The sequence below is a fragment of the Crocuta crocuta genome, unplaced genomic scaffold, assembly GCF_008692635.1.
Source record: "Crocuta crocuta isolate KB4526 unplaced genomic scaffold, BGI_CrCroc_1.0 scaffold65, whole genome shotgun sequence".
NCBI classification, from domain to species: Eukaryota; Metazoa; Chordata; class Mammalia; order Carnivora; family Hyaenidae; genus Crocuta; species Crocuta crocuta.
Genome location: NW_027530683.1, coordinates 3,361,051 through 3,383,276, shown reverse-complemented (window position 1 = coordinate 3,383,276; position 22,226 = coordinate 3,361,051). Strand labels below are relative to the sequence as shown.

The 22,226-nt window shown below is 35.5% G+C and overlaps 1 protein-coding gene and 1 non-coding gene across 7 annotated transcripts in view; both read right to left on the bottom strand.

Moving 5' to 3' along the window:
• RALGAPA1 (Ral GTPase activating protein catalytic subunit alpha 1) overlaps window positions 1-22,226 on the bottom strand; it is a 259,411-nt gene that overhangs the window by 179,208 nt on the left and 57,977 nt on the right. For all 6 annotated transcript variants that reach the window (XM_077769216.1, XM_077769217.1, XM_077769215.1 and 3 more), the window contains exons 7-11: window positions 21,781-21,896; window positions 19,490-19,628; window positions 18,229-18,437; window positions 14,731-14,970; window positions 4,776-4,973 (exon numbers count right to left, since the gene is read on the bottom strand). In XM_077769216.1, coding sequence (XP_077625342.1) covers window positions 4,776-4,973; window positions 14,731-14,970; window positions 18,229-18,437; window positions 19,490-19,628; window positions 21,781-21,896 — 902 coding nt within the window. The remainder of the gene's footprint in view (window positions 1-4,775; window positions 4,974-14,730; window positions 14,971-18,228; window positions 18,438-19,489; window positions 19,629-21,780; window positions 21,897-22,226) is intronic.
• LOC144235682 (U6 spliceosomal RNA) lies at window positions 13,589-13,692 on the bottom strand. The gene has a single exon (XR_013336292.1). It is a non-coding gene; the product is annotated as a U6 spliceosomal RNA (small nuclear RNA).

Here is a 22,226-nt window from a genome sequence, read left to right as displayed (position 1 = left end):
GCCCTTGCCTGAGGAGGCAGACCCAAACAAACAAAACAAAAACAACAACAACAAAACATTACTAAGACAGATGTCAAAGAGCTTAATGCCTGTATTTTCTCTTAGGAGTTTAACAGTTTAGGTCTTTAGGCTTAGGTCTTTAATGCATTTTGAGTTTATTTTTGTGTATGGTGTAAGAAAGTGGTCCAGTTTTCCCTCATACTTCTGAAGAAACAGTCTTTCTCCATTGCATATTTTTGCCTCTTCTGTCATAGATTTTTGAATTTATTTTTGTATTCTGTGATCTTATTTGTTAGTTTTAACAGTTTTTTGATGGAATCTTTTGTGTTTTCTATGTATAGTATCATGTCATTTCCAAATAGTGACTGTTTTCTTCTTCCTTAGCAATTTGGATGCCTTTTATTTCTTGTTCTCGTCTGACTGCTGTGGCTAGAACTTCCAATACCATGTTAAATAAATGGTTAAGAATAGACATCCTTATCTTGTTTCCGATCTTAGAGGAAAAGCTCTCAGTTTTTCACCATTAAGTATGATGTCAGCTGTGGGTTTTTCACATATGGCCTTTATTATGTTAAAGTATGTTCCTTTTTGCTGAGAGTTTTTATTATAAATTGATGCTGAATTTTGTCAAGTGCTTTTTCTGCATGTTTTAAAATGACCATATGGTTTTTACCCTTCATTTTGTTAATGTATTATATGTTAATTGATTTGCAAATATTGAACCATCCCTGAATCTCCTGAATAAAGACCACTGATCAGGTGAATGATTCTTTTAATGTACTGTTGTATACAGTTTGCTAATATTTTGTTGAGGATTTTTACATCTGTGTTCATCAAAACATACTGACTTGTAGTTTTCTTTTTTTGTATGGTCTCTGTTTGGTTTTGGTTTCAGGGTAATACATTCATAGGATGTATATGGGAGGTTTCATTACTCCTCAATTTTTGGGAATAGTCTGGGAAAACAGGTATTAACTCTTCTTTAAATGTCTGATGCAATTTGCCTGTGACTCCATCTGGCCCTGGACTTCTGTTTGTTAGGAGTTTCTTGATTGCTAATTCAATTTCATTACTAGTAATTGTTCTATTTAGAATTTCTATTTCTTCCTGATTCAGTTCTGGAATACTTTATGTTTATCTACGGCCATACCACCCTGAACGCGCCCGATCTCATCTGATCTCGGAAGCTAAGCAGGGTCGGGCCTGGTTAGTACTTGGATGGAATACTTTATGTTTCTAGGAATTTATTCATCTTCTATGTTGTGCAATTTGTTGGCATATAATTTTTCAGAGTTGTCATATAATTTTTCATAGTAGTTTCTTACAAACAGCGTTTGTATTTCTGTTGTATCAGTTGTTACTTCTCCTTCTTCATTTCTGATTTTATTTGGGTCCTCTTTTTCTTGATAGTCTAGCTAAAGTTCTATGAATTTTATCTTTTCAAAGAAACAGCTCTTAGTTTCATCAATCTTTTCTACTGTATTTTTTGTCTCTTTCATATATTTTTCCTCTCATCTTTCTTTCCTTCTACTAACTCTGGGTCTTGTTCTTTTTCTTTCTAGTTCCTTTAGATATTAAGTTAAATTGTTTGAGATTTTTCTTGATTCTTCAGGTAGGCTTGTATCTATACAAACTTCTCTCTTAGAACTGCTTTTGCTGTGTTCCAAAGATTTAGGAATGTTGTCTTCATTTTCATTTATTTCAAGGTTTTTCTTATTTTTTAAGAGAGAGAACACACATGTGAGCAGGGGAGGGGTAGATGGAGAGAAAGAATCTTAAGTAGGCTCAACACTCAGCGCAGAGCCCAATGGAGGGCTCAATCCCACAACCCTGGGAATCATGACCTGAGCTGAAATCAAGAGTTGGATGTTCAACCAATTGGGCCACACAGGCACCCCCAAGGTATTTATTTCTTTGTTGACCCACTACTTGTTTAGTCTTCATACTTTTCCCAATTTTTTCCTTCTTTGCCTTCTTCGAACAGTTTTCACACTTTGGGGAAGACTTTACTGTCCCTCCCCTACTTTCTCACACCAGTGAAATGTTTTCCTCCCTTCATAATTTTCTTACTTCTAGTTATGGCTTCTTTTCTACATAAAGATGTCATTTTAACATTTCCTACAAGGCTGTGCAGTGGTGACAAACACCTCTAACTTGTATATATGGGAAACTCTCTCCAGTTCTAAATTATAGCACTGCAGGGTATTCTTACTTGTAGGTTTTTTTCCTTTGAGCACATTAAACATATCAAGCCACTCTCTTTTGGCCTGCGAAGTTATCTACTGAAAACTCAGTTCAGAGTCTTATAGGTAGGTGTTCCCTTGTAGGTAAGTTGCTTTTATTTTACTGCCTGTCTATCTTTGGGGCAACTGGGTGGCTCAGTCGGTTAAGAATCTGACTCTTGGTTTCAGTTCAGGTCATGATCTCACAGTTTGTAGAACTGAGCCCTGCATTAGGCTCTACACTGACAGTTTGAAGCCTGCTTGGGATTCTCTCTCTCCCTCTCTCTTTACCCTTCCCTCGCCTGCACATGCACACACTCTTTCTTTCTCTCAAAATAAATAAAAATAAACAAAAAATAAATAAAAGTCTCTATCTTTAACTTTTGACATTTTAATTCTTATATGTCTTGGTGTGGACATCCTTGGGTTCATCTTTTTTGGGGTATCTATGTTTCCTGAACCTGGATGTCTGTTTCCTACCCCAGGTTAGGAAAGTTCTTAACTGTTATTTCTTCAAATAAGCTCTGTTCTCACTTTCTTCTTCTGGGACGCCTATAATACAAATGTGAATACGTGTGATGTTGCCCCAGAGGCCCCTTACCTTATCTTACATAAAATTATTTTTCCTTTTGCTGCTCAGCTTGGATGATATCCACTATTCTGTCTTCCAGATCACTGATCCATTCTTTTGCATCCTCTTCCTGGGTGTTGATTCCCTCTGGTGTATTTTACATTGGAGTTATTATATTCTTCAGCTTTGATTTTTAAAAAAAATATTTTCTATCTCTGTTGAAGTTCTGAATTTATCCACTGTGCTCCTAAATTCAGTGAGCATCTTTATAACTATCATTTTTAACTCATTATCAGGTTGATTGTTTAATATCTTTTTAGTTGTTTTTCTGAGATTTTTTTTTCTTATTCTTTTATTTGGAACATATTCCTGTCTCCTCATTTTGTCTGACTCTCTGTGTTTGTTTCCATGTATTAGGCAGTACATCAGCAACATCTCCTGTTCTCAAACGTAGCAGCTTTATGTGGAAGGTGTCCTCTGGGGTCCAGAAGCACAATCCCCTTCCCTGCCATCACCAAAACCAGGTGCTCCAGGGGTGTCCACTGTGTATGCAGCATGCACCCTTCAGTTGTGAATGAGCTCTGACTGCTCGGACGTTCTGGTAGGCAGGGCCAGTTGGCTGCAGGACTACTACAGGTATGCTAGTAGGAGGAGCTGGATCTTGGCACAGCTGGCACAGGCATGATGCTGTGAGTATGCTGGTAGACAGGACCAGCATCTCATTTCCTCAGGGCAGGAGTCACTTTGGAAGGACACCAGTCTCAGCTAATGCTGCCCACCAAGTGTGTCAGGGTAGGAGCAGCTTAAGAGGGAGTCTGCTGGAGGGGTGGGTTGGTTCTGCAGGGGAATGCCCAGATAGGGCAACTGAAGCAAGCAACGTAGACAGAGTGTCAGAACTGGAGCCCACAAGCATTAAGTTAGCTAGGCTAAGTATGGGCAAGAAAATGGTGCCCACTAGTGTTTCTATTTCCAAAGAAAAGTCCCTACAGATCCCTGCACCTCCAGCATATGCCCTAAAACCAGTCAATAAATAACCTTCATGTACAGCTCAGGTGCTCTGCAAACTGGTGCCTCTGTGCTGGGTCTCAGAGTGAGTGAGTCTGTGTGTAGGCCCTTTAAGAGCATTATCTCAGTTTCCTATAGCCCTCCCTCAATCACTGTCACCCCCCACACCCGCCCCACTGTCTCAGAGTTAAGTCCCAATGATTTTGAAAGCTCCTAAAGTTAAGGTCTGCTGATTTTCAAAGCCAGACATTGGGGGCTCCGTTTTCCTGTGCAGATCTCCAGGGTGTGGGTGCACAATGTGGTGCTCAATCCCCTGGCTCCTCAAGGAAGGGACCTCTGTGCCTCTGCTATCAAACCACTTGTGGGTTGCTGGATGGGGGTTGGGATCCCAATCTGACTACATCTCTGCCACACTTAACCTTCTCAAGGTGGCTTTCTCTTTTCTTTTAAAGTAAGCTCTATGCCCAGCATGGGGCTTGAACTCACAACCCTGAGATTAAAAGTCACATGTTCTACTAACTAAGCCAGCCAAGCAACCCATGGTTTTCTCATTTTATCTTTAGCTGTGCAAGAGCTGGTCTCCTAGTCCTCAGGTCTCTTTCAGTAAGTGTTCCTTTATATGTAGTTATAGTCTCGGTATGTCTATGGGAAGAGGAGAGCTCAGGATTTTCCTGTACTCTGCCACCCTCCTATCAGTCTCACTTATTACACCTTTTATAATGGCATCTAATTTTGATCTAGACAATGAATTAAAAAAATCACTATATAACTTCAATATTAATTTTTTAAAGTTGTGATATCAAAGAGCTTTAAGACAGGGTACTGAGGTAACTATTTTATTACCTAAGGTGCAAAATATACTAAAAGATATCTTTAATTTCCTGTTTATTAAATATATGTATGTTCATGTGTTATTATACTTTCATGAAAATCTAATCTACTAAACATATTAAAATGTATAAGTATTATCAGTTTACCTCTTCTCTTTTTTCTCCTTCTCCCATTGAAATAACATGATCTGTGACACTGTCAATACCAGGTAAGTCTGAAGAAGAGATCACAATTTCTTCAGGTTCTTGCATAAACAAAGGTTTTTCTTCTTGCTGGATCCATTCTTGATATACTTTTACCACTTTTCGCATAGCTGCTGCTTCACAAATTGGTAATAAAAATGCCTAGTGAAAAAAAAGAGAACATACATAATGATACCTTTTTCTTTGCCACAAACCACTAACACATGCATTTTTATCTTCTTATAAAGTATAATATAAATGACTCTCAAAGAGTTAAAATCAACTAATTGATTGTCAAAAAGAGCCTTTTGTCTCCAAATAATTTGTAAATATGATGACACAGAAATGCTTTTGGTAGGGGCACCTGGCTGNTAGATAGACATGGATTTCAAGTGCAAAGAGCAAAGATTTGTTTCAACTGTACTATCTCAGAATTAAAATATTCCTTGTTCCATGAAATAATTATGCTCCTACAAAGCTCAATGTAAATACTACTTTTCATAATAAATCATATATTTGTAACTTATTATTTTTTTAGATTACTACCAAAATAAACTTTGATATGGGAGCTTAATTAAAATTAAATGACTCCAAAAAGTAATACAAATTACATGTAAAAGGCAACAATAAGCATATAAAAAATGTTGCAGTTTTCATTTTACGTATAATAAAATTAAATAATAAAGCAAAATACTTAAAAAATTAAAAGGAATATCTTATCATTATTTTTTCCTTTATGTACTTTTCTGGGTTGTTTTAATTTTTTAAAAAAGTACATATTTTCATCACAAAAATTTAACATACTCACAATAAAAAAATTTTAGACAATTCAGACAGGCAAAAATAAAACAGTAAAAATACTTTTAATCTCATTATCCAAATTTCTTTATGCATGTTTGTGTTCATCTGTTTACATTTACATCACTGGACTTTCTCTTTACAAACAGAAATGGAATTAAATTGCTTCTAATTTTTCCTTTTACAACCACTACCTATCAATTTCAACTCTAAAAGTCACAAGACCTTTACCTAAAACCCTGGTGCTGACTCCTAGAGAGCTATCAGTAGGTGTATTTAATAATTATCATGAGGTCAAATGACCTCGTTTTATCTGAATGAAACTAGCCAAGAAAATCAGCTTTCCAAGATAATGATGAAATGTTCATGTGTAATATCAAAAGGACATTTAATGTAGTTTTGGTAATCCTTTTATTTGCTATTATTAATTCCCTAGCAATTTACATTACTTGCTACTTTCTTTTATCTAACAAACCCATTCCCAAATTCTCATTCTAATATTCTAGCAGTTTAATGGTCAATGATATGATTTGGATCATCACTGTCTGCTGTAAGAATATTTATTTCATAATTGCAGCAACATCTCAGCCTTCTTAAAGAAGTTCTTCTTAAAGGTTCAAAGTATAAGAAAAAAATCTCAGTCTCAAAGTTCTATTCTCAGATAGTAAAATATGAACTTTTTAAAAATTAGCATGAAAACCCTCTGTAGTTTGTGCTCAATTTTACTATGAACCTAAAGCTGATCTAAAACACAAAGTTTAACCTTTTGAAAAACATTAGTAAACTCCATGCAAAAACTGTCACACTCTATCCCAAGTGGCCTAATGAATTTACTAAAGACCAAAGTATATACAACCTTTGTCATTATAAACTCTAAAGTCTGACTTTGCCAATACACGAAATATGAATCTTAAAGAAAAACTGATATCAGCCATGGCTAAAAAAATGGATGCATAAAAACCAGAGTGCCATTTATACATTTACAATGAGAAGTAACTGTCACAGAAATCAGAATCATCAAATCCATACACCAGCACCTATCTCTATGAAGAAGTAATCACACCAATTATTAACTGATAATAAGGAGAGTTATCATGCAAAAAACATATTTAAATCTATATGCTCAGAAAATTTTGTCTGTAGATAGACCTACACGAGGTCATCTCCAGTTCTGATTCTATGCCATAAAACTACTACACAACCAAAAATTACATGGACAATCAAAACAACAAGAGAAAGAAAAATCAAATATTTAACAGTATCAGCTTAAGTTCTGTAAAACTGGTAGCTACGACTCTCTAGTGGTGGGACTGCTATGGACAAAGTCATTATGTGGTCACATACCTAATAATTAATGGAATATTTTTATCTATATAATACTGTGGAACATTTGAGCCTGATCAAAACATGGTGATCTCTGAATTTTTAATATTTTTTATTATTAACTAACCCAGATCATGATGAAAACAAGATTAATCAAGTAGAGTGAGCATTCAGCAGACCTGGGAATTTTCTGTCTTTTTTACTTTTTTCTTCAATTTAAAAAAAAGTTTTAAATGTTTATTCATTTTTGAAAGAGAGAGAGAGAAAGACTGACCGAGTGGGGTAGGCGCAGAGAGAGACAGAGACACACAGTCTGAAGCAGGCTCCTGGCCCTGAGCGAGCCGTCAGCAGAGAGCCTGATGCGGGGCTCAAACTCACAAACCGTGAGATTATGACCTGAGCCAAAGTCTAATGCTTAACTGACTGAGCCACCCAGGTATCCCATTGTCTTCTAAAAGCAGTAGTTTGTATTTTGGTCTCAGAACTCCTACCCTACTGTAAGTTAACACAAATAACAAGTTTTCCAAAATACATTGTTTTACATTTTTGCAAATATCATTAACATTTAACTTAATAAAAGACAGTAGGAGGACACTTGGGTGGCTCAGATGGTAAAGAATCTGACTCTTCTTTTCAGCTCAGGTCATGATATCAAGGTCCTGAAATGGAGCCTGGTGTTGGGTTCTGCAAAGACAGCACAGAGCCTGCTTGGGATTCTCTCAGTCTCTCTCTCTCTGACTTTCCCCTGATCACTGCCCTGTCCCTGAAATAAATATACATTTATAAATAAGTAAGCAAATAAACAAATAGGAGGCAGTTGGATTCTCTTATCTACTGGTTTCTGCACAATATCACATATCAGATATCTCTGGAAAACTTCACTGTACAATCATGAAAATATGATAGTGAAAAATGTAAATAAAATCTTAGTATTGTCATGAAAATAGTTTTGACCTCTTGAACCTGAAAAGGTTCTAGAGACTTCCCAGAAGCCTTAAACCACAGTTTGCAATCTATTGTCTTAAAGTGACTTTGGGGGAAAAAATTTATACACACACACATATATAATTTTATATATATATATATAACATAAATCATATGCTATACAATTATATATACGTAACATAAATATATAGTGTCTGGAGTGCATATATGCCTTCCTATTGTATATGGGGAAAAATTTTATCATTTCAAATGATTTGGGGACTTTATGCTTTATAGTTGTATCTTTGTTTTAAAGACACTTAACAATATAAATACCTTCTTCAGCTGAGGTGAAACTCAGAATCATCACACTGGCCCTAAAATAACATCATCAACAATAACAAATTATCTCAAGAGTTGGCTTCTAGAAATAAATTTTAGCCCTCAGGTAGCACTGATAAAGTACCTGGTACTCAACCGTTCTAGAACTTCTTGATTCACTTACCAAATATTTAATGGGTGCCTACTCTATGCCAGGCACTAAGGACATGATGAATGAAGGGCAGCAAGAAAGAGGGTAGCAAGAAATATCAAAATTTTTAAAATAATTTTTAAAATAAATATAAAACTCAGAAGAGGTACCATGAAGAAGAGAATAATTTTCAAAAACATCATAAAAAGGTAGTTACTATGTTTGTGTCTGTGTGCATGTCTGTGTGTATGTGCATATTCATGCAGGTACATCTGCCTTTGGGTCGGTGGGTGGGTGAAGGTGGTCATGGAAGACCTCTTGTGTAGTCATATTTAAAAGTGATAAAAGATGAGTAGCAGGTAAAAAAAAAAAAGAAAAAGAAAAAGGGGGGAAGGGTAGAGAGAATAGAAAGAAGACTGAAGGATGAAAGTTCAGATAGGGAAAACAGTAATTGGGAAAGCTGAGTATGGAATTATTTGAGAAATGTTAAGTAAACATATTTCTACTAAACTTATTTACCTACAGAAAGATTTGTTCTCTAGCTGGGACTGCTAGGGGCAAAATCATTATATGGTCATATATCTGATAATTAATGAAGTATTTTATCTATATTGTATTGTGGAACATTTGAGCCTTCAAAATAAGGAAAGAAACTATTTCACAAATTCTCAATTTTAAAAATTTATCAGCAATAGTAAGCAAGTAAAAATAGTTTTCCTACTATAACCTAATTTTAGAAATTGATCCCTTTTCAAAATATGAATGATCCATTGGTGTCACCATCCTCAAATTAATTTTTCCTTAAGTTTTGCCTTAAAAATCGCTTAAAAATAATTCTAAGAATAAAAACATCTCCAAGGACTTTCGTCCCCAGCAATATCATTTAAAAGATATCCTGGAATCTTCCTGCATAGAACACCTAAAAATCATCACATCAAAAAATACAATACACCTTCTTAAATGAATGGCTCAGCTTGTAAGGATATTCCAAGTCTAAAACAAAATGTGAGTATTAATCCAGAGCAAGTGAGCAATGAAGATGCTGGCTCTATTGCCTTTGACAGCTTAGTGAGTGTTGTCTTAAATAGCCACCTGTTCAGAGGGGAGAGACAAATCAGACTACTACATGTAAAACTGACATCAATGGAGGAAACCTGGATACAAAGGTGAGCTAGGAAGGGAAGGCAAAAAACTCAGCTCCACAGAAGAGTCAGTGAGGAAACTTGTCTACTGCCTGGGGTAGGGGAGTAAGAGGTAAGAACACCCTTTCCTGCAAATTCATATTCTCCAGCTGGTCATCACATAACTTAGAGTGCTGCAAAGTGGGAAGAATCATAAACAGAATTCTAATTTAAAGTAAACCAAGGCTGGGATGCCTGGCTGGCTCATTTGGTAGAGTATGCAACTCTTATTTGCAGAGTCATGAGTTCAGACCCACACTGGGCACATAATAGAGCTTAGTGAAAATTTTAGAAAATAAAGTAAACCAAGGTTGACAGGACCACTAAATACCTGGTTGAAGCAAGAATAATTCCTCTCTGGAGGAACACATCTTTCAACCCAAGTTTCAAAGTAATTCACACAAAATTCCACAGAAATGTAAATCCATAACACAAAAACCCAAAGCAAACAAACAAGGATGAAAACAGAAACAACAACCAACAAGGCCAAAACTGTAGAAACTTAAGGTAGTACAATTAGTAGAATAAGGAATATAAAATGAGCATTTTTAACATGTTTTAATTGAGAAAATGAAAATGAATATGAATAAAGAATGAATGAGCTACTGAAAAAAGGAACAAGGGCAGATGTGAAAAACAAGCAAATGCAAATTTTAAAAGCTAAAATATAAAGAGCATTATTAAAAACTCAAGGGGAATTCTGTTTCCAAGAGTAGGGCAGACTAGTAACTCAACCAATCTTCTGATTGAAATATCAAGATGTGTATTAAAAAATAAATTTAATCTGTTTATTGTTTTTATTTTTTTGTTTATTTACATAGAGTGTGAGAGGGGAAAGGAAAGAAAGAGAGGAAGAGAAGTCAAGAAGGTTTCATGCTCAGCATGGAGCCTGACATGGGGCTCAACCCCATGACCAGAGGATCATGACCTGAGCCGAAATCAAGAGTAGGATGCTTAACCAACTGAACCACCCAGGCGCCCCAAATATAATCTTTTTAAATGCAATGATGAGCCAAAAAGCAGCAAAAAAAAAAAAAATACAAAAATTAAAACCTATATGAAATCTAAAATCAGAGAGTTAAGTTTTAGGGGGAGCAATAAAGCCCTAAGTGGAACCAATTACTTTGGTTTCCGTGGACCTATTGTGTCCAAGCACAGAGAACAACAGGAAAACTCTAAACAAAGTCAGAACTACATACGGTCAGTGCAATGCTGAATGAAAAATAAACCCAACCCATTAAAAGTTTGTGAAGAAAACTGCCCATAACTAGTTGCAGAGTAGATAACAATAACAACAAAATTCTCCCCAGAGTCATGATAACCAAAAGCTAGCCTTGACACAGTTTCATATTCTATGTTCATATTATGTGGCTAGCTTAAACCTCAAATCAAGGATTCAATCTGACAGGTTGTTAGTGTCTCTTTGTACTTAGAAGCAGCAAATGCAATTCCTTTTTGAAGGAATAAACCGTTAACAAACCAAATCAGCAAATAAACTTATAAGATGAAAAAGCTCAGAATCAAAATTCTAAATTTCTGAAATCATGAAATACTGCAAGAAACCTTAAGAGAATACATGAGAAAGAGAATATAGAAACAAAATATGGCACGATCAGATCTACAAACACCTCTGGAATATCAGAATGATCAATAAATCAATATAAAATAACTATGTTTAATATACATAAGTAAAACATAAGTAAAAAACTAGAGAAAATAAAATTGAGCAGACTGGCCAATTTCCAGAAGCAGCTGTAATTAAAAGAAAGTATCCACAACGTAGCACAGAAAGACAATGAGATGAAAAATATGAACGAGAGGTTAACAGACATATATAAGGTAAAAAGATCTAACAAACATCTTGTCAGAATCCTGGAAAGACAAGAAAAAGATCGGACCAAGGCAATATTTAAAGAGATAATGGCTGAAAAATTTCCAAAATTGACAAAATATATTAATCCACAAATAAAGTAGGCCTAAAATATCCCCTAAAGAATAATGAAAGAAAATCCAGATCTGGACACACCACAGTAAAAGGTAAAATAGTCAAACACTAAAAGAAGACATTTAAAACAGCCAGAGCAAAGATAGTTAACTAATATTAGTTCAACTGCTGGTTGACATCTTAATGGCAACAACGTAAAACAAAGAACAGTGGGAAAGTATCTGAGTATCTACAATGTACTGGGTGAAAATAATTGTTAATCTAGAAGTCTATGTCCAGTAGAAAAAGTCTTTCAAGGGGCACCTGGGTGGCTCAGTCAGTTAAGCGTCCGACTTCAGCTCAGGTCATGATCTCACGGTTTGTGGGTTCCAGCCCCGTGTCGGGCTCGGCGCTGACAGCTAGCTCAGAGCCTGGAGCCTGCTTCAGATTCTGTATCTCCCTCTCTCTCTGACCCTCCCCTGCTCATGATGTCTCTCTCTCAGAAATAAATAAAAAACATTAAAAATTTTTAAAAAAATAAAATGTTTAATTCACATTTAAATTTTTTAAATTTATTTATTTATCTTGAAAGACAGCACAAGTGGGGTAGAAACAGAGAGAGAGGGAGGGAGAGAGAGTCCCAAGCAGCTCTGTGCTGTCAGCACAGAGCCCTACATGGGACTTGAACTCATGAACCATGAGATCATGACCTAAGCTAAACATAAGAGTCAGATGCTTAACAAACTGAGTCATATTTAAATATAATGTTTTAGACTTGTGTATTTAATTATTAATTATACAGCTTGAAAATATACAAAGAAAACTGTATGGGGCTACAAAGATAAAACTGACAAATCATCAGGGTATAAGACTTTAACACACTTCTATCCATAACTGTGAGGTCAAGCTGAATAAAGACCTTACGGAAGGATATAGAAAGTTCAGATTTTAGTGATCACCGAACTCAACAGAGAAGCATACCTTCCTTCCAAACACATTTATGAGAAATGACTACTACTGAGCCATAAGTTATAATTTAAACAACTAGATCATACAGACTATATTCGCTAAAAGAATCACATCAAGAATTTGTAAGACAAAAGAAAACCAGAAAACTGTTTGGAAGATACAAATTGCTAAATATCCCATAGGTCAAAGAAGGTATTAGCATGAAAAATTAGACAATATTTACAAGTGAATAATAACAAAAAAACGCTATACATCAAAATTTGTAATATAGCTAACACAGAACTAAGTGGTAAATGAATAGCCTCAAAAATCATTTAAGAAAAATGTGAGACTAAAATTAATTAGCTAGGAAACAAAAAAACAAAATCAAGAAAAGTAGAAAGATGAAATGACAAGGAGCAAAAAATAGAAGAAAAACATGTATTAAACAGAGAGGACTAACAGCCAAAAGCTCATTCTTTTTTTTTTTTTTTTTTTTTTAATGTTTATTATTATTGAGACAGAGAGAAACACAGCCTGAGTGGGAGAGGGGCAGAGACAGAGAGGGAGACACAGAATCTGAAACAGGCTCCAGGCTCTGAGCTGTCAGCACAGAGCCCCAAGCGGGGCTCGAACCCACAAACCATGAGACCATGACCTGAGCCGAAATCAGACGCTCAACCGACTGAGCCACCCAGGCGCCCCCAAAAGCACATTCTTGAAAAGACTAATAAAATGACAAATCTCTAGCAAGAATCATAAAAAAAAAAAGACAAAAAAAAAATACTAACAGGAATGAAAAGGGGGAACATAAACATAAATGTTTCAGAGATTAAAAAGTTTATAAGAGAACATAATGAACTTTTTGTCAAATTTGTAAACAAATGCAATGAACAAATTCCTAGAAAATAAACTTATACAAAGTTTATTACTCAAAAACTCAATAGTTGTATAAGCTTGCTTAAATTTCTTCAACAAGTATTCCAACACCATGTGCCAAATATTTTTCCCCTCCCATTTGTCAAATAGTCTACCGATACAAACTGTAAATTTTGACAACTAGAACCACTGCCAAAGCTGGACAAAATGTTAAGGCAAGTTGGTCTCTTTTCCTTTTTTTTTAACTTTTATTTTTTATTCACTTTATTGGGGTTGAATGAAACTTAATCCATTCCTATATAATTGTATACGTTCTGTACTCATGAACACAAAAACAGAACGCTCGATGAATTTGCCAGTGGTCCTTGTGCAGGGGCCGTGCTAATCTTCCCTGTATCATTCTAAGTTTTTATGTATGTGCTGCTGAAACAAGCGAGGCAAGTTTGTTTCTTTAATTTAGGTTAACAAAGATACTGCTGTCTAACTGCTTTGCATATCAATACATATGTATACAAGGTGAAGATGTGCTCTGCCTAAACAGCACTGACAGGGGAACCAGGATCTGAGAGTTTTAGTCCCAAATCTACCACTTTCTTGCTGTGAGACTTGAATGATCCTCTTCAGCTACAAAACTCAATGATGTTTACCTGCAAAAGTTAAGTGCTTTGTTATTAAGAACAAATGATTCATTTCTATGTAACTGGGAATGTGCAGTTAGGAATTTATAGCTATCTTTATGTGATATTTTTTTTTCTCTCCATTTCTTTATTTTACACCCCAAATATCTACCTTAAGCAACTTTAATTTCAGAATGCCTTAGAGGACAAAACTGAGCCTCTGAAAGGAGGATAAAGGTAATGAAAACATTGCTTCTTATATTCATAAACTGCTCCTTATTGATTGTAGAGAATGAAAGATAAAATAATTTTACTTTACTAATCAAATGGTAGGAAAAAAAGTTTCAAACCAAAAAGTGAGTAACTAAGAAAATTGTTCTAATAACAGAGGAGCAGCATGGTTGGTTATTAAACTAAAATCATCATAAACTAAAAAATATAAATAATAAAAAATGTTAAATGCTATATCTATAGCAAACTTTAAAATTAAATTTAAATTTAAAATTAAATATGAACTTAAAAAACATTTTTAATAAGGGGCCCCTGGGTGGCTCAGTTGGTGAAGTGTCCAACTCTTGGTTTTGGCTCAGGTCACAATTTTGAGGTTTGCGAGTTTGAGCCCTGTATTGGGCTCTGCACTGACAGCGTGGAGCCTGCTTGGGATTCTCTCTCCCCCTCTCTCTGCCCCTCCCCTGCTCGTGCTCTCTCTCTCTCTCTCTCTGTCTCAAAATAAATAAACTTTAAAAAAAAACAAACATTTCTATTAAGAATTTTAAATAGCTGAAACCCAGTACATTCAACATTAAAAACCAAAGTCTATACTACAAATTAAAATTACTGAAAGGAACTTTACCTGACGAAATATCTCTGTGACAAAGTTTACATTACTTCTTTTAGAAGAAAAAACTCTGCGAACTATTTCAATGTCTGTGAGATGTTCTTCATCAATACTGCAGAGACTGGATGAGCTAGGTTCTCGCTCCGTGAGAGTGCTTGTATTTGAATGGGACTGTTCTGGTTCTGTCGTTCTATCTGCTTTATCAGCATTATCGCTTTTGTTTTCTTCTCTGGATACCAAACTAGCAGCTGCTCTCTAAAATAAAAACAAAAGAGGAACAATGCCATAATCATTTAATTTGGTATTTTTTTTCTAAGTTTATTTATTTTGAGACAGAGAGATATAAAGCAAGAGCAGGGGAGGGGGAGAGAGGGAGAGAGGGAGGGGAAGGGAGGGAGGGGGNAGAGAGAGAGAGAGAGAGAGAGAGAGAGAGAGAGAGAGAGAGAGAGAGAGAATCCCAAGAAAGCTGCATGCTATTAGCAAGGAGCCCAACAGGGGGCTCAGTCTCATGAACTGTGAGATCATGACCTAAGGTGAAATCTAGAGTTGGATACTTAACCTACTGAGGCACCCAGGGGCCCTGGTATTTTGCCTTCCAATAGCAAATACTGGTAGAACTCAAAGCATTCCACAAATAACTTATACCATTTTTTAAAATAAGCATAGATCATAGATTTATTTCTTTTTTTTTGAAAGAGAGAGTGAGTGAGCAGGAGAGATGGGTGGCGAGGAGATACAGAGAGGGAGAGACAGAGAGAGAGACAGAGAGAGAATACCTTAAGGAGGCTCCAATTTCAGCATGGAGCCCGATGCAGAGCTTGATCCCACAACCCTGGGATCATGACCTGAGCCGAAATCAAGAATTGGACATACACTCAACGAACTGAACCACCCAAGCACCCCGGACATAGATTTCATTTAGAATCCATTCCAAATAATTAAGTGGCAATGCAAATAACTCAACATGTAAGTAATATAGTGACACTTGCTAATCATATATCCACCTATAATTTGTTTTTAGAATGTTTGCAGTACAAACAAGTTACAAAAAAAACAAAGGAATGGCAAAAAAAATTTATGACAGAAGTATAAATGAAGTCTAAAGAAAATATAAAAACACTCAAGAATGGGGTGCCTGGCTGGCTATTGGTAGAGCATGGGACTCTTGATCTTGGGGTTATAAGTTTGAGCCCCATGTTGGGTGCAGAGATTACTTCAAAGTAAAATCGGAAAGGAAGGAAGGAAAGCAGGGAGGGAGGAAGGAAGGCTGACTGGCTGACAGGCAGGCAGACATGCAGGAAGAAAGGAAACAAACTCAGGAGAACATTCTATATTCTACTAACTTAAAAGACTTTTCACCATGACTGAAGATGAGGCCTAAGACTATCAATAAAGTAATAATCTTAAGGCTGGTGATAAAGAAATTACTACCATGTTATGATAGTCATAGCACTGTATCAGGGTATGGCAAATTAGTTTCTATTAAATTACTCAATTTTTGGTCTTAGTTTTGTCATCTATAAAACAAGACAGTTTAAGTAAATGATCTCAAATATACCTTCCCAATCAAAACCATGATTTTAGTGCATTAAGTTCTGAGATCATGGAAAATCGTTCTGCTTAAGAGTTCCTATATTTAATAACTCTTTGTAGAGACCTTGGAACAAAGTTTTAGGGACAATATAACCATAGTAGGCTGCAGATAAATAAAAGGCTAAGGGGGAACATAATTGAAATATTCGGGGTGCCTGGCTGGCTCAGTCGGTTAAGCGTCCGACTTTGGCTCAGGTCATGATGTCGCGGTTCGTGGGTTAGAGCCCCACGTCGGGCTCTGTGCTGACAGCTATCTCAGAGCCTGGAGCCTGTTTCAGATTCTGTGTCTCCCTCTCTCTCTGACCCTCCCCTGCTCACGCTGCCTCTCTCTCTCTCTCTCAGAAATAAAACATTAAAAATTTTTTTTAAAATACTTTGAGTGCTAATCAATTAAATACAAACTTTATACCTCCACTTAATTTTGTAAAAGATTTAAGAAGTTGCACAAAAAACACACATAGTATAAGACTTTTTAAACTAAATGAAGAAAATCTGAGAAAAGGAAAATAAAAATTATTAAAAAAGTAAATACTGTAATATAGATAAGTTCAGGAAAAGCATACATTGAGGAAAAAGGAGAAAGTGATAAAGAAGTATGAAAAAGATGGAAACTACTTAATTAAAAAATACCATAAGTTTATATATTAGTTCCTCCATTGTATAGCTATATAATTTTATATCATATTCTAGACTCAGTGCCCTTGTTGAAAAAAGGGAAATGAGATGCAGGCAAGACTTTTTTTTTTTTTTAAGATTTTATTTTTTAGGGGGCTCCTAAGTTGCTCAGTCAATTAAGCATCTGACTTCAGCGCAGGTCATGATCTCACAGTTCATGGGTTCAAGCCTCACATTGGGCTCTGTACTGACAGCTCAGAGCCTAGAGCCTGCTTCGGATTCTGTGTATCCCTCTCTATCTGCCTTTCCCCAGCTCATGTTATCTCTCAAAAACAAATGTTAAAATATTTTAAAAAAAGATTTTTTTTAATGTTTATTTATTCTTGAGAGAGAAAGAATGTGCAAGTGGAGAGGCACAGAGAGAAATGGGGACAGAAGATCCAAAGTGGGCTTTGCACTGACAGCAGATAGCTTGACGTGGGTTTGAACTCACAAACCGTGAGATCATGCCCTGAGCCAAAGTTGGGCACTTAACTGACTGAGCCACCCAGGCGCCCAAGACTTTGTATTTAAATAATCTCTACACCCAACATGGGGCTTGAACTCACAATCCCAAAATCAAGAGTCACATGCTTCACTGACTGAACAAGTCAGGTGCCCTTGGAGACAAGACTTTATTTAAGTTAACATTTTATTAATGCTTGGAAATCTACAAAGAACTATGATGGTTCTATAACCATTTGATTAAAGATTGCTTCCAACTGCAAGAATCTGTATGTACAATTCAGAATATTTTTAGTACTGCATAATTAACATAAAATACAGAAACAAAAGCTGATACTCATATAGGACTAGAATTATCTTCTATATCTTCCAAGTTTTATTTTTATTAAAACAATCAACTCTATAATAATTGTTAAAATTTGGATTTATAAAATACATTTATACAAAGAAAATACTATCATTTGTTTTATTTTTTATTTTTTTTAAATGTTTTCTTTATTTCTAGGAGAGAGAGAGAGAGACAGCGTGAGCAGGGGAGGGTCAGAGAGAGAGGGAGTCACAGACTGAAACAGGCTCCAGGCTCTGAGCTGGCAGTCAGCACAGAGCCCGACGTGGGGCTCGAACCCACGAACCGCGAGATCACGACCTAAGCGAAAGTCGGACGCTTAACCGACTAAGCCACCCAGGTGCCCCACTATCAATTGTTTTAAATGTGCTCTACATCTAAGGCAATTGAAATCCACAGACATATCTCTTGAGCCATTTTTAACTTTAACAAGTTTGCCTTATGTGGTGTATTACCTGAATATTCTTTGGCAAGACTTCACCTTCCATCCCAGGAATATGAGGTCCTGTATGTGGCTTTGGCTCAAGCCAGAAAGAAACCAGCCAACGAATGACAATAACACGAGCCTTAATGAAAGGCTCCTTTGTACAATAGATGGCTTCATTGGTTTCAGCATCTTTCTTTATCATAACATAATGTGGCTTTGGTCTCACCTGTGGGATATCTATTAAAATAAAAGGAAAACAAAAACCAAATTAAGAATTATGCTTAGATAAATCTACATTTTTAAACATTTGAGAAAACACTTGTCACGATACCCTTGTTTTAGAAGTAGATTTGGTACAAAAGTGACATTTTAAAATAATTTGCTATACATCAGCATGGAGTCTGGAAGAGTGAACCATATATGGCTGATATATGGAAACATGTTTTTTGCAAGGTCATTAAAAGGCTCAATGAACCTTGTCTAAGTACAAAGAACCTCTGAGAGCCATTTGAAATTAATGAGAACTCACTTCAATTAACCTAAGAATGAGACACAAATTTTGAAGTAATACAAAGTATGAGAATTTTTCCTTGATTTTTATAGCAAAACTTTTTTTTAAAGCAAATATTGTTCTCAATGGCAAAGATCTGCTCTCTAATTTAAGCCCTTTCTACTAGCTCTAATGGTTAAGCCTAAACCTATGAGTTGCCTAAACTTGGCAAAGCTTAAAATAAGAACATCTTTCTGCAAAAAGAACATTTCCACATACAGACTGCCAGCACCTTCTATATATGGAAGGTCTGCTTCTAACCCAAGATTTGTCAGGAAGGTTCTAGTTTCAAGGTTCAAACAGCAATTTTGGTACAGCTACTAAATACTGGACAAGACATCATCAAAACATATGAGAGTGTAGTTATTCATACAAAATTTAAATAAGACATACTAAATTGAACCATTGGGGACCTTAAAAAATTTATAATGTAATTTAAGGATCATACCAAATGTGAGAATTAAGTTTATTTTATAATCACAAATATTGCTGGTGGGTTAACTTTTCCAATTGCTGAGACCCAAAGAATATGTTTTTTTTAAAAAAATCTCTTCACTCTTAGTGAAGCTTTCCTATTAATAAAATTCCACTTTCTGTATGAATCAAGGTATAATATCTCTGAGGAATCATAAAAATATTAAATGTTATCAGTTTTCTTCAGGTAACATATGCCAGCTTTACAATGAGGTATATTTTATTCTTACATGTGATCTTTTAGAAAATTTCAAAGACTACCTACCAAGTACAGGATGATATAAACTATTCTCCTTGCAGATGTTTGGGAAAATATAAGGCAAGTAATATTTCTTAAAATGTGAAAACAAAAATGAAAATCCCCTTTCTTGGTTTTCTTTGTTCTTCCATTCTAAACTTTTTACCTAATAATAAAAAATAAAATGAGAATCATTCCATGAGACAGAAACAGTTATTAGCTATTATAAACAAGCTTGTAAAAGTTACTTAAACACTACACTAATCTGTTACACTCTAAAGATATACAGCTAAATATATATAAAGAACCAATCTTTAAATGGTGGTTTAATGCCATGAAAATGCATTATATATGTTATACTCCAAAAATCTTAGAAGTTAAAGTATGTCTGGAAAATTTTCAAAGTTGACTCAAACTTGGCTCTTCTAATGACAAAGATACAAATGTTCTTTTCCCCATTGCCCCATCCTGAATAATTCAGCCTTAAAAGTCATCCAAAATAGGTATACATGGGAGTAAAGGAAGGAGTGGCACTCAATTGCATATAATCAGAGCTTGACCATAAGAAGCAGGGCCTCCCTGGAAGGGATATAGCAGAGGCAGGAGCACAATGGGGACTGAGAGCCTAAGGAAGTGAGGACAGCGTCCATAAAGTAAGGAGGTAGGGATGGGAGGGGCAAGAGCAGGAAAATACAGGGTGTGAGAATTCCAGTAGGGGGAGGAAGATATCTAAGTAGGGGGATGATAAAGGCCCAGAATAGGCTTCAGTGAGATACCACTACACATTCACTTTAGAACTGCTAAAATTACATACTGACCATACCAACTGTTGGTGAGGATATGATGCAACTTTTAAGTTTCATAGATTGCTGCTGAAATGTAAAACGGCACAACCATTTGGAAAACAGCTTGGTAGTCCCTTAAAAAATCAGTATATACCTACTTTACAATCCAGCTATTCGACTACTCAGTATTTACCCACGAAAAAGAAACTTTGTGTCCACACAAGGGCTTGTTCATCAATATTCACAGCAGTTTTATCTGTAATAGCCAAAAACTGGAAACTCATATCACCATGAGCAGGTGACTGAGTAACAAAGTGTGGTAGATCCGTACAATGAAAAGCTACTCTGCAATAAAAAGAACCAAACTGTAGATATACAACAATATGGATGAATTTCAAAATATTTATGATGGAAAAAAGCCAGACCAAAAAAGAGTATGTACTCTACGATTTCATTTATATGAAAATAATGGAAAATGCAAACAATAGTGACATAAATCAGATCAAGAGTTGCCTGGGGATGAGATAGCAATTAGGAGTGGAAAAGGATATATTACAAAGGCATCTGAGAAGTTTTAGTGGTGATGTGATTATTACATTGATTGTGGCGATGGTTGCATGGCTATATACATGTCATAAATTTCATCAAATTGTATACTTCAATATTGCAGTTTACTATATGCCAATTATATCTCAATAAACCTGTGAAACATTTTGAAAATCAATATGAAGTGTAAAAGTCATTTTTTAAAAAAGAAAAACTGGTAATAATAATGACAGTAACAACTACCACCCACAGAACTCTTACTTGTATCATGTACTTTTTTATTCTAGTACTTTGCACTATTTAACCCTCAAACACTAAAATAGGATAGGTATTATTTTTATGTCTATTTTAACCCAGAGAGATTAATTTAACAAAGGTCACACTATCAGTAAGATGTGGAATCAGATTTAAATCTCTGTATCTATTCAGGGTCCAAATTCACTTTATAAATGTTAGTTTCTAAGGCACAGGGAATTTTTATGTGTGGAAAAGTTATAAGAAATGTATATACGTTAGGAGTGTTTTCATCAATCAGTACATGCACATTTCCCATGTGGAGATGAAGACATTCACCTAGAAATTTAATGTATAAACAGGATGAAGTGTAAATTACATTCCTGTACCCACACCCCATTCTCAACCTACCTCTACTGGCTGCCTCTTGGCAGGTTGATCCCTAAACCAAATGGTTAATAGTTTTACAGTGAAAGATTACAGCTGCTGATTATAAAGGAAAGGATTAGAAACTGGCCCACATAAGAAGGTTTATACGTGAAATACTCTACTTAAAAATTTCTCTCTAGCTCCCTAAGAGATTACTAGTCCCTCCAATGATTTTTTTTTCCAAGAAAGGCATACTAACATACATTTTGAAAAGTAAAAATTTGTCCTCCTTCAAGAGAGTAAGCAAATATCTACTCTAACAGAATAACGGTAAAAGAGGGAAAAATGACGGTGGGGAGTGATATCGAAGAAGATAATACATACCTGAATTACTATATATTTTAAAAGTGCTTCAAGAAAATAGCTCGTGAGATCTTCTTGTCCTTTGTCTCCTGATTGTGGGGGGACAAGAGGAGTAATTTCTTCTATAGTGACTTGAGCTATCCAAAGACAAAACAAAGGTTCAGTATAATTACAAAACAAATTTAACAATGAAATAATGTGGTCCAATTAAAATTTAACTGTAAAACATATATGCAATGAATACAGTTTGAAAACGTTCTAATGACTGAAACCTGAAATAAATCTGAGATCATCCTGACAATCCATCACAACAACCATAAAGTTTAATAATCAGCTGTTTCAAAGGCCCTTGATTGAGAGAACATGACAAGGATGGACAGACAGATATGACGGGCTTAAGAGTAAATCTCACTTGAAAAAAAACTTCTCATGATATTTTAAAATTCACATTAAGTGTGTCCAATACA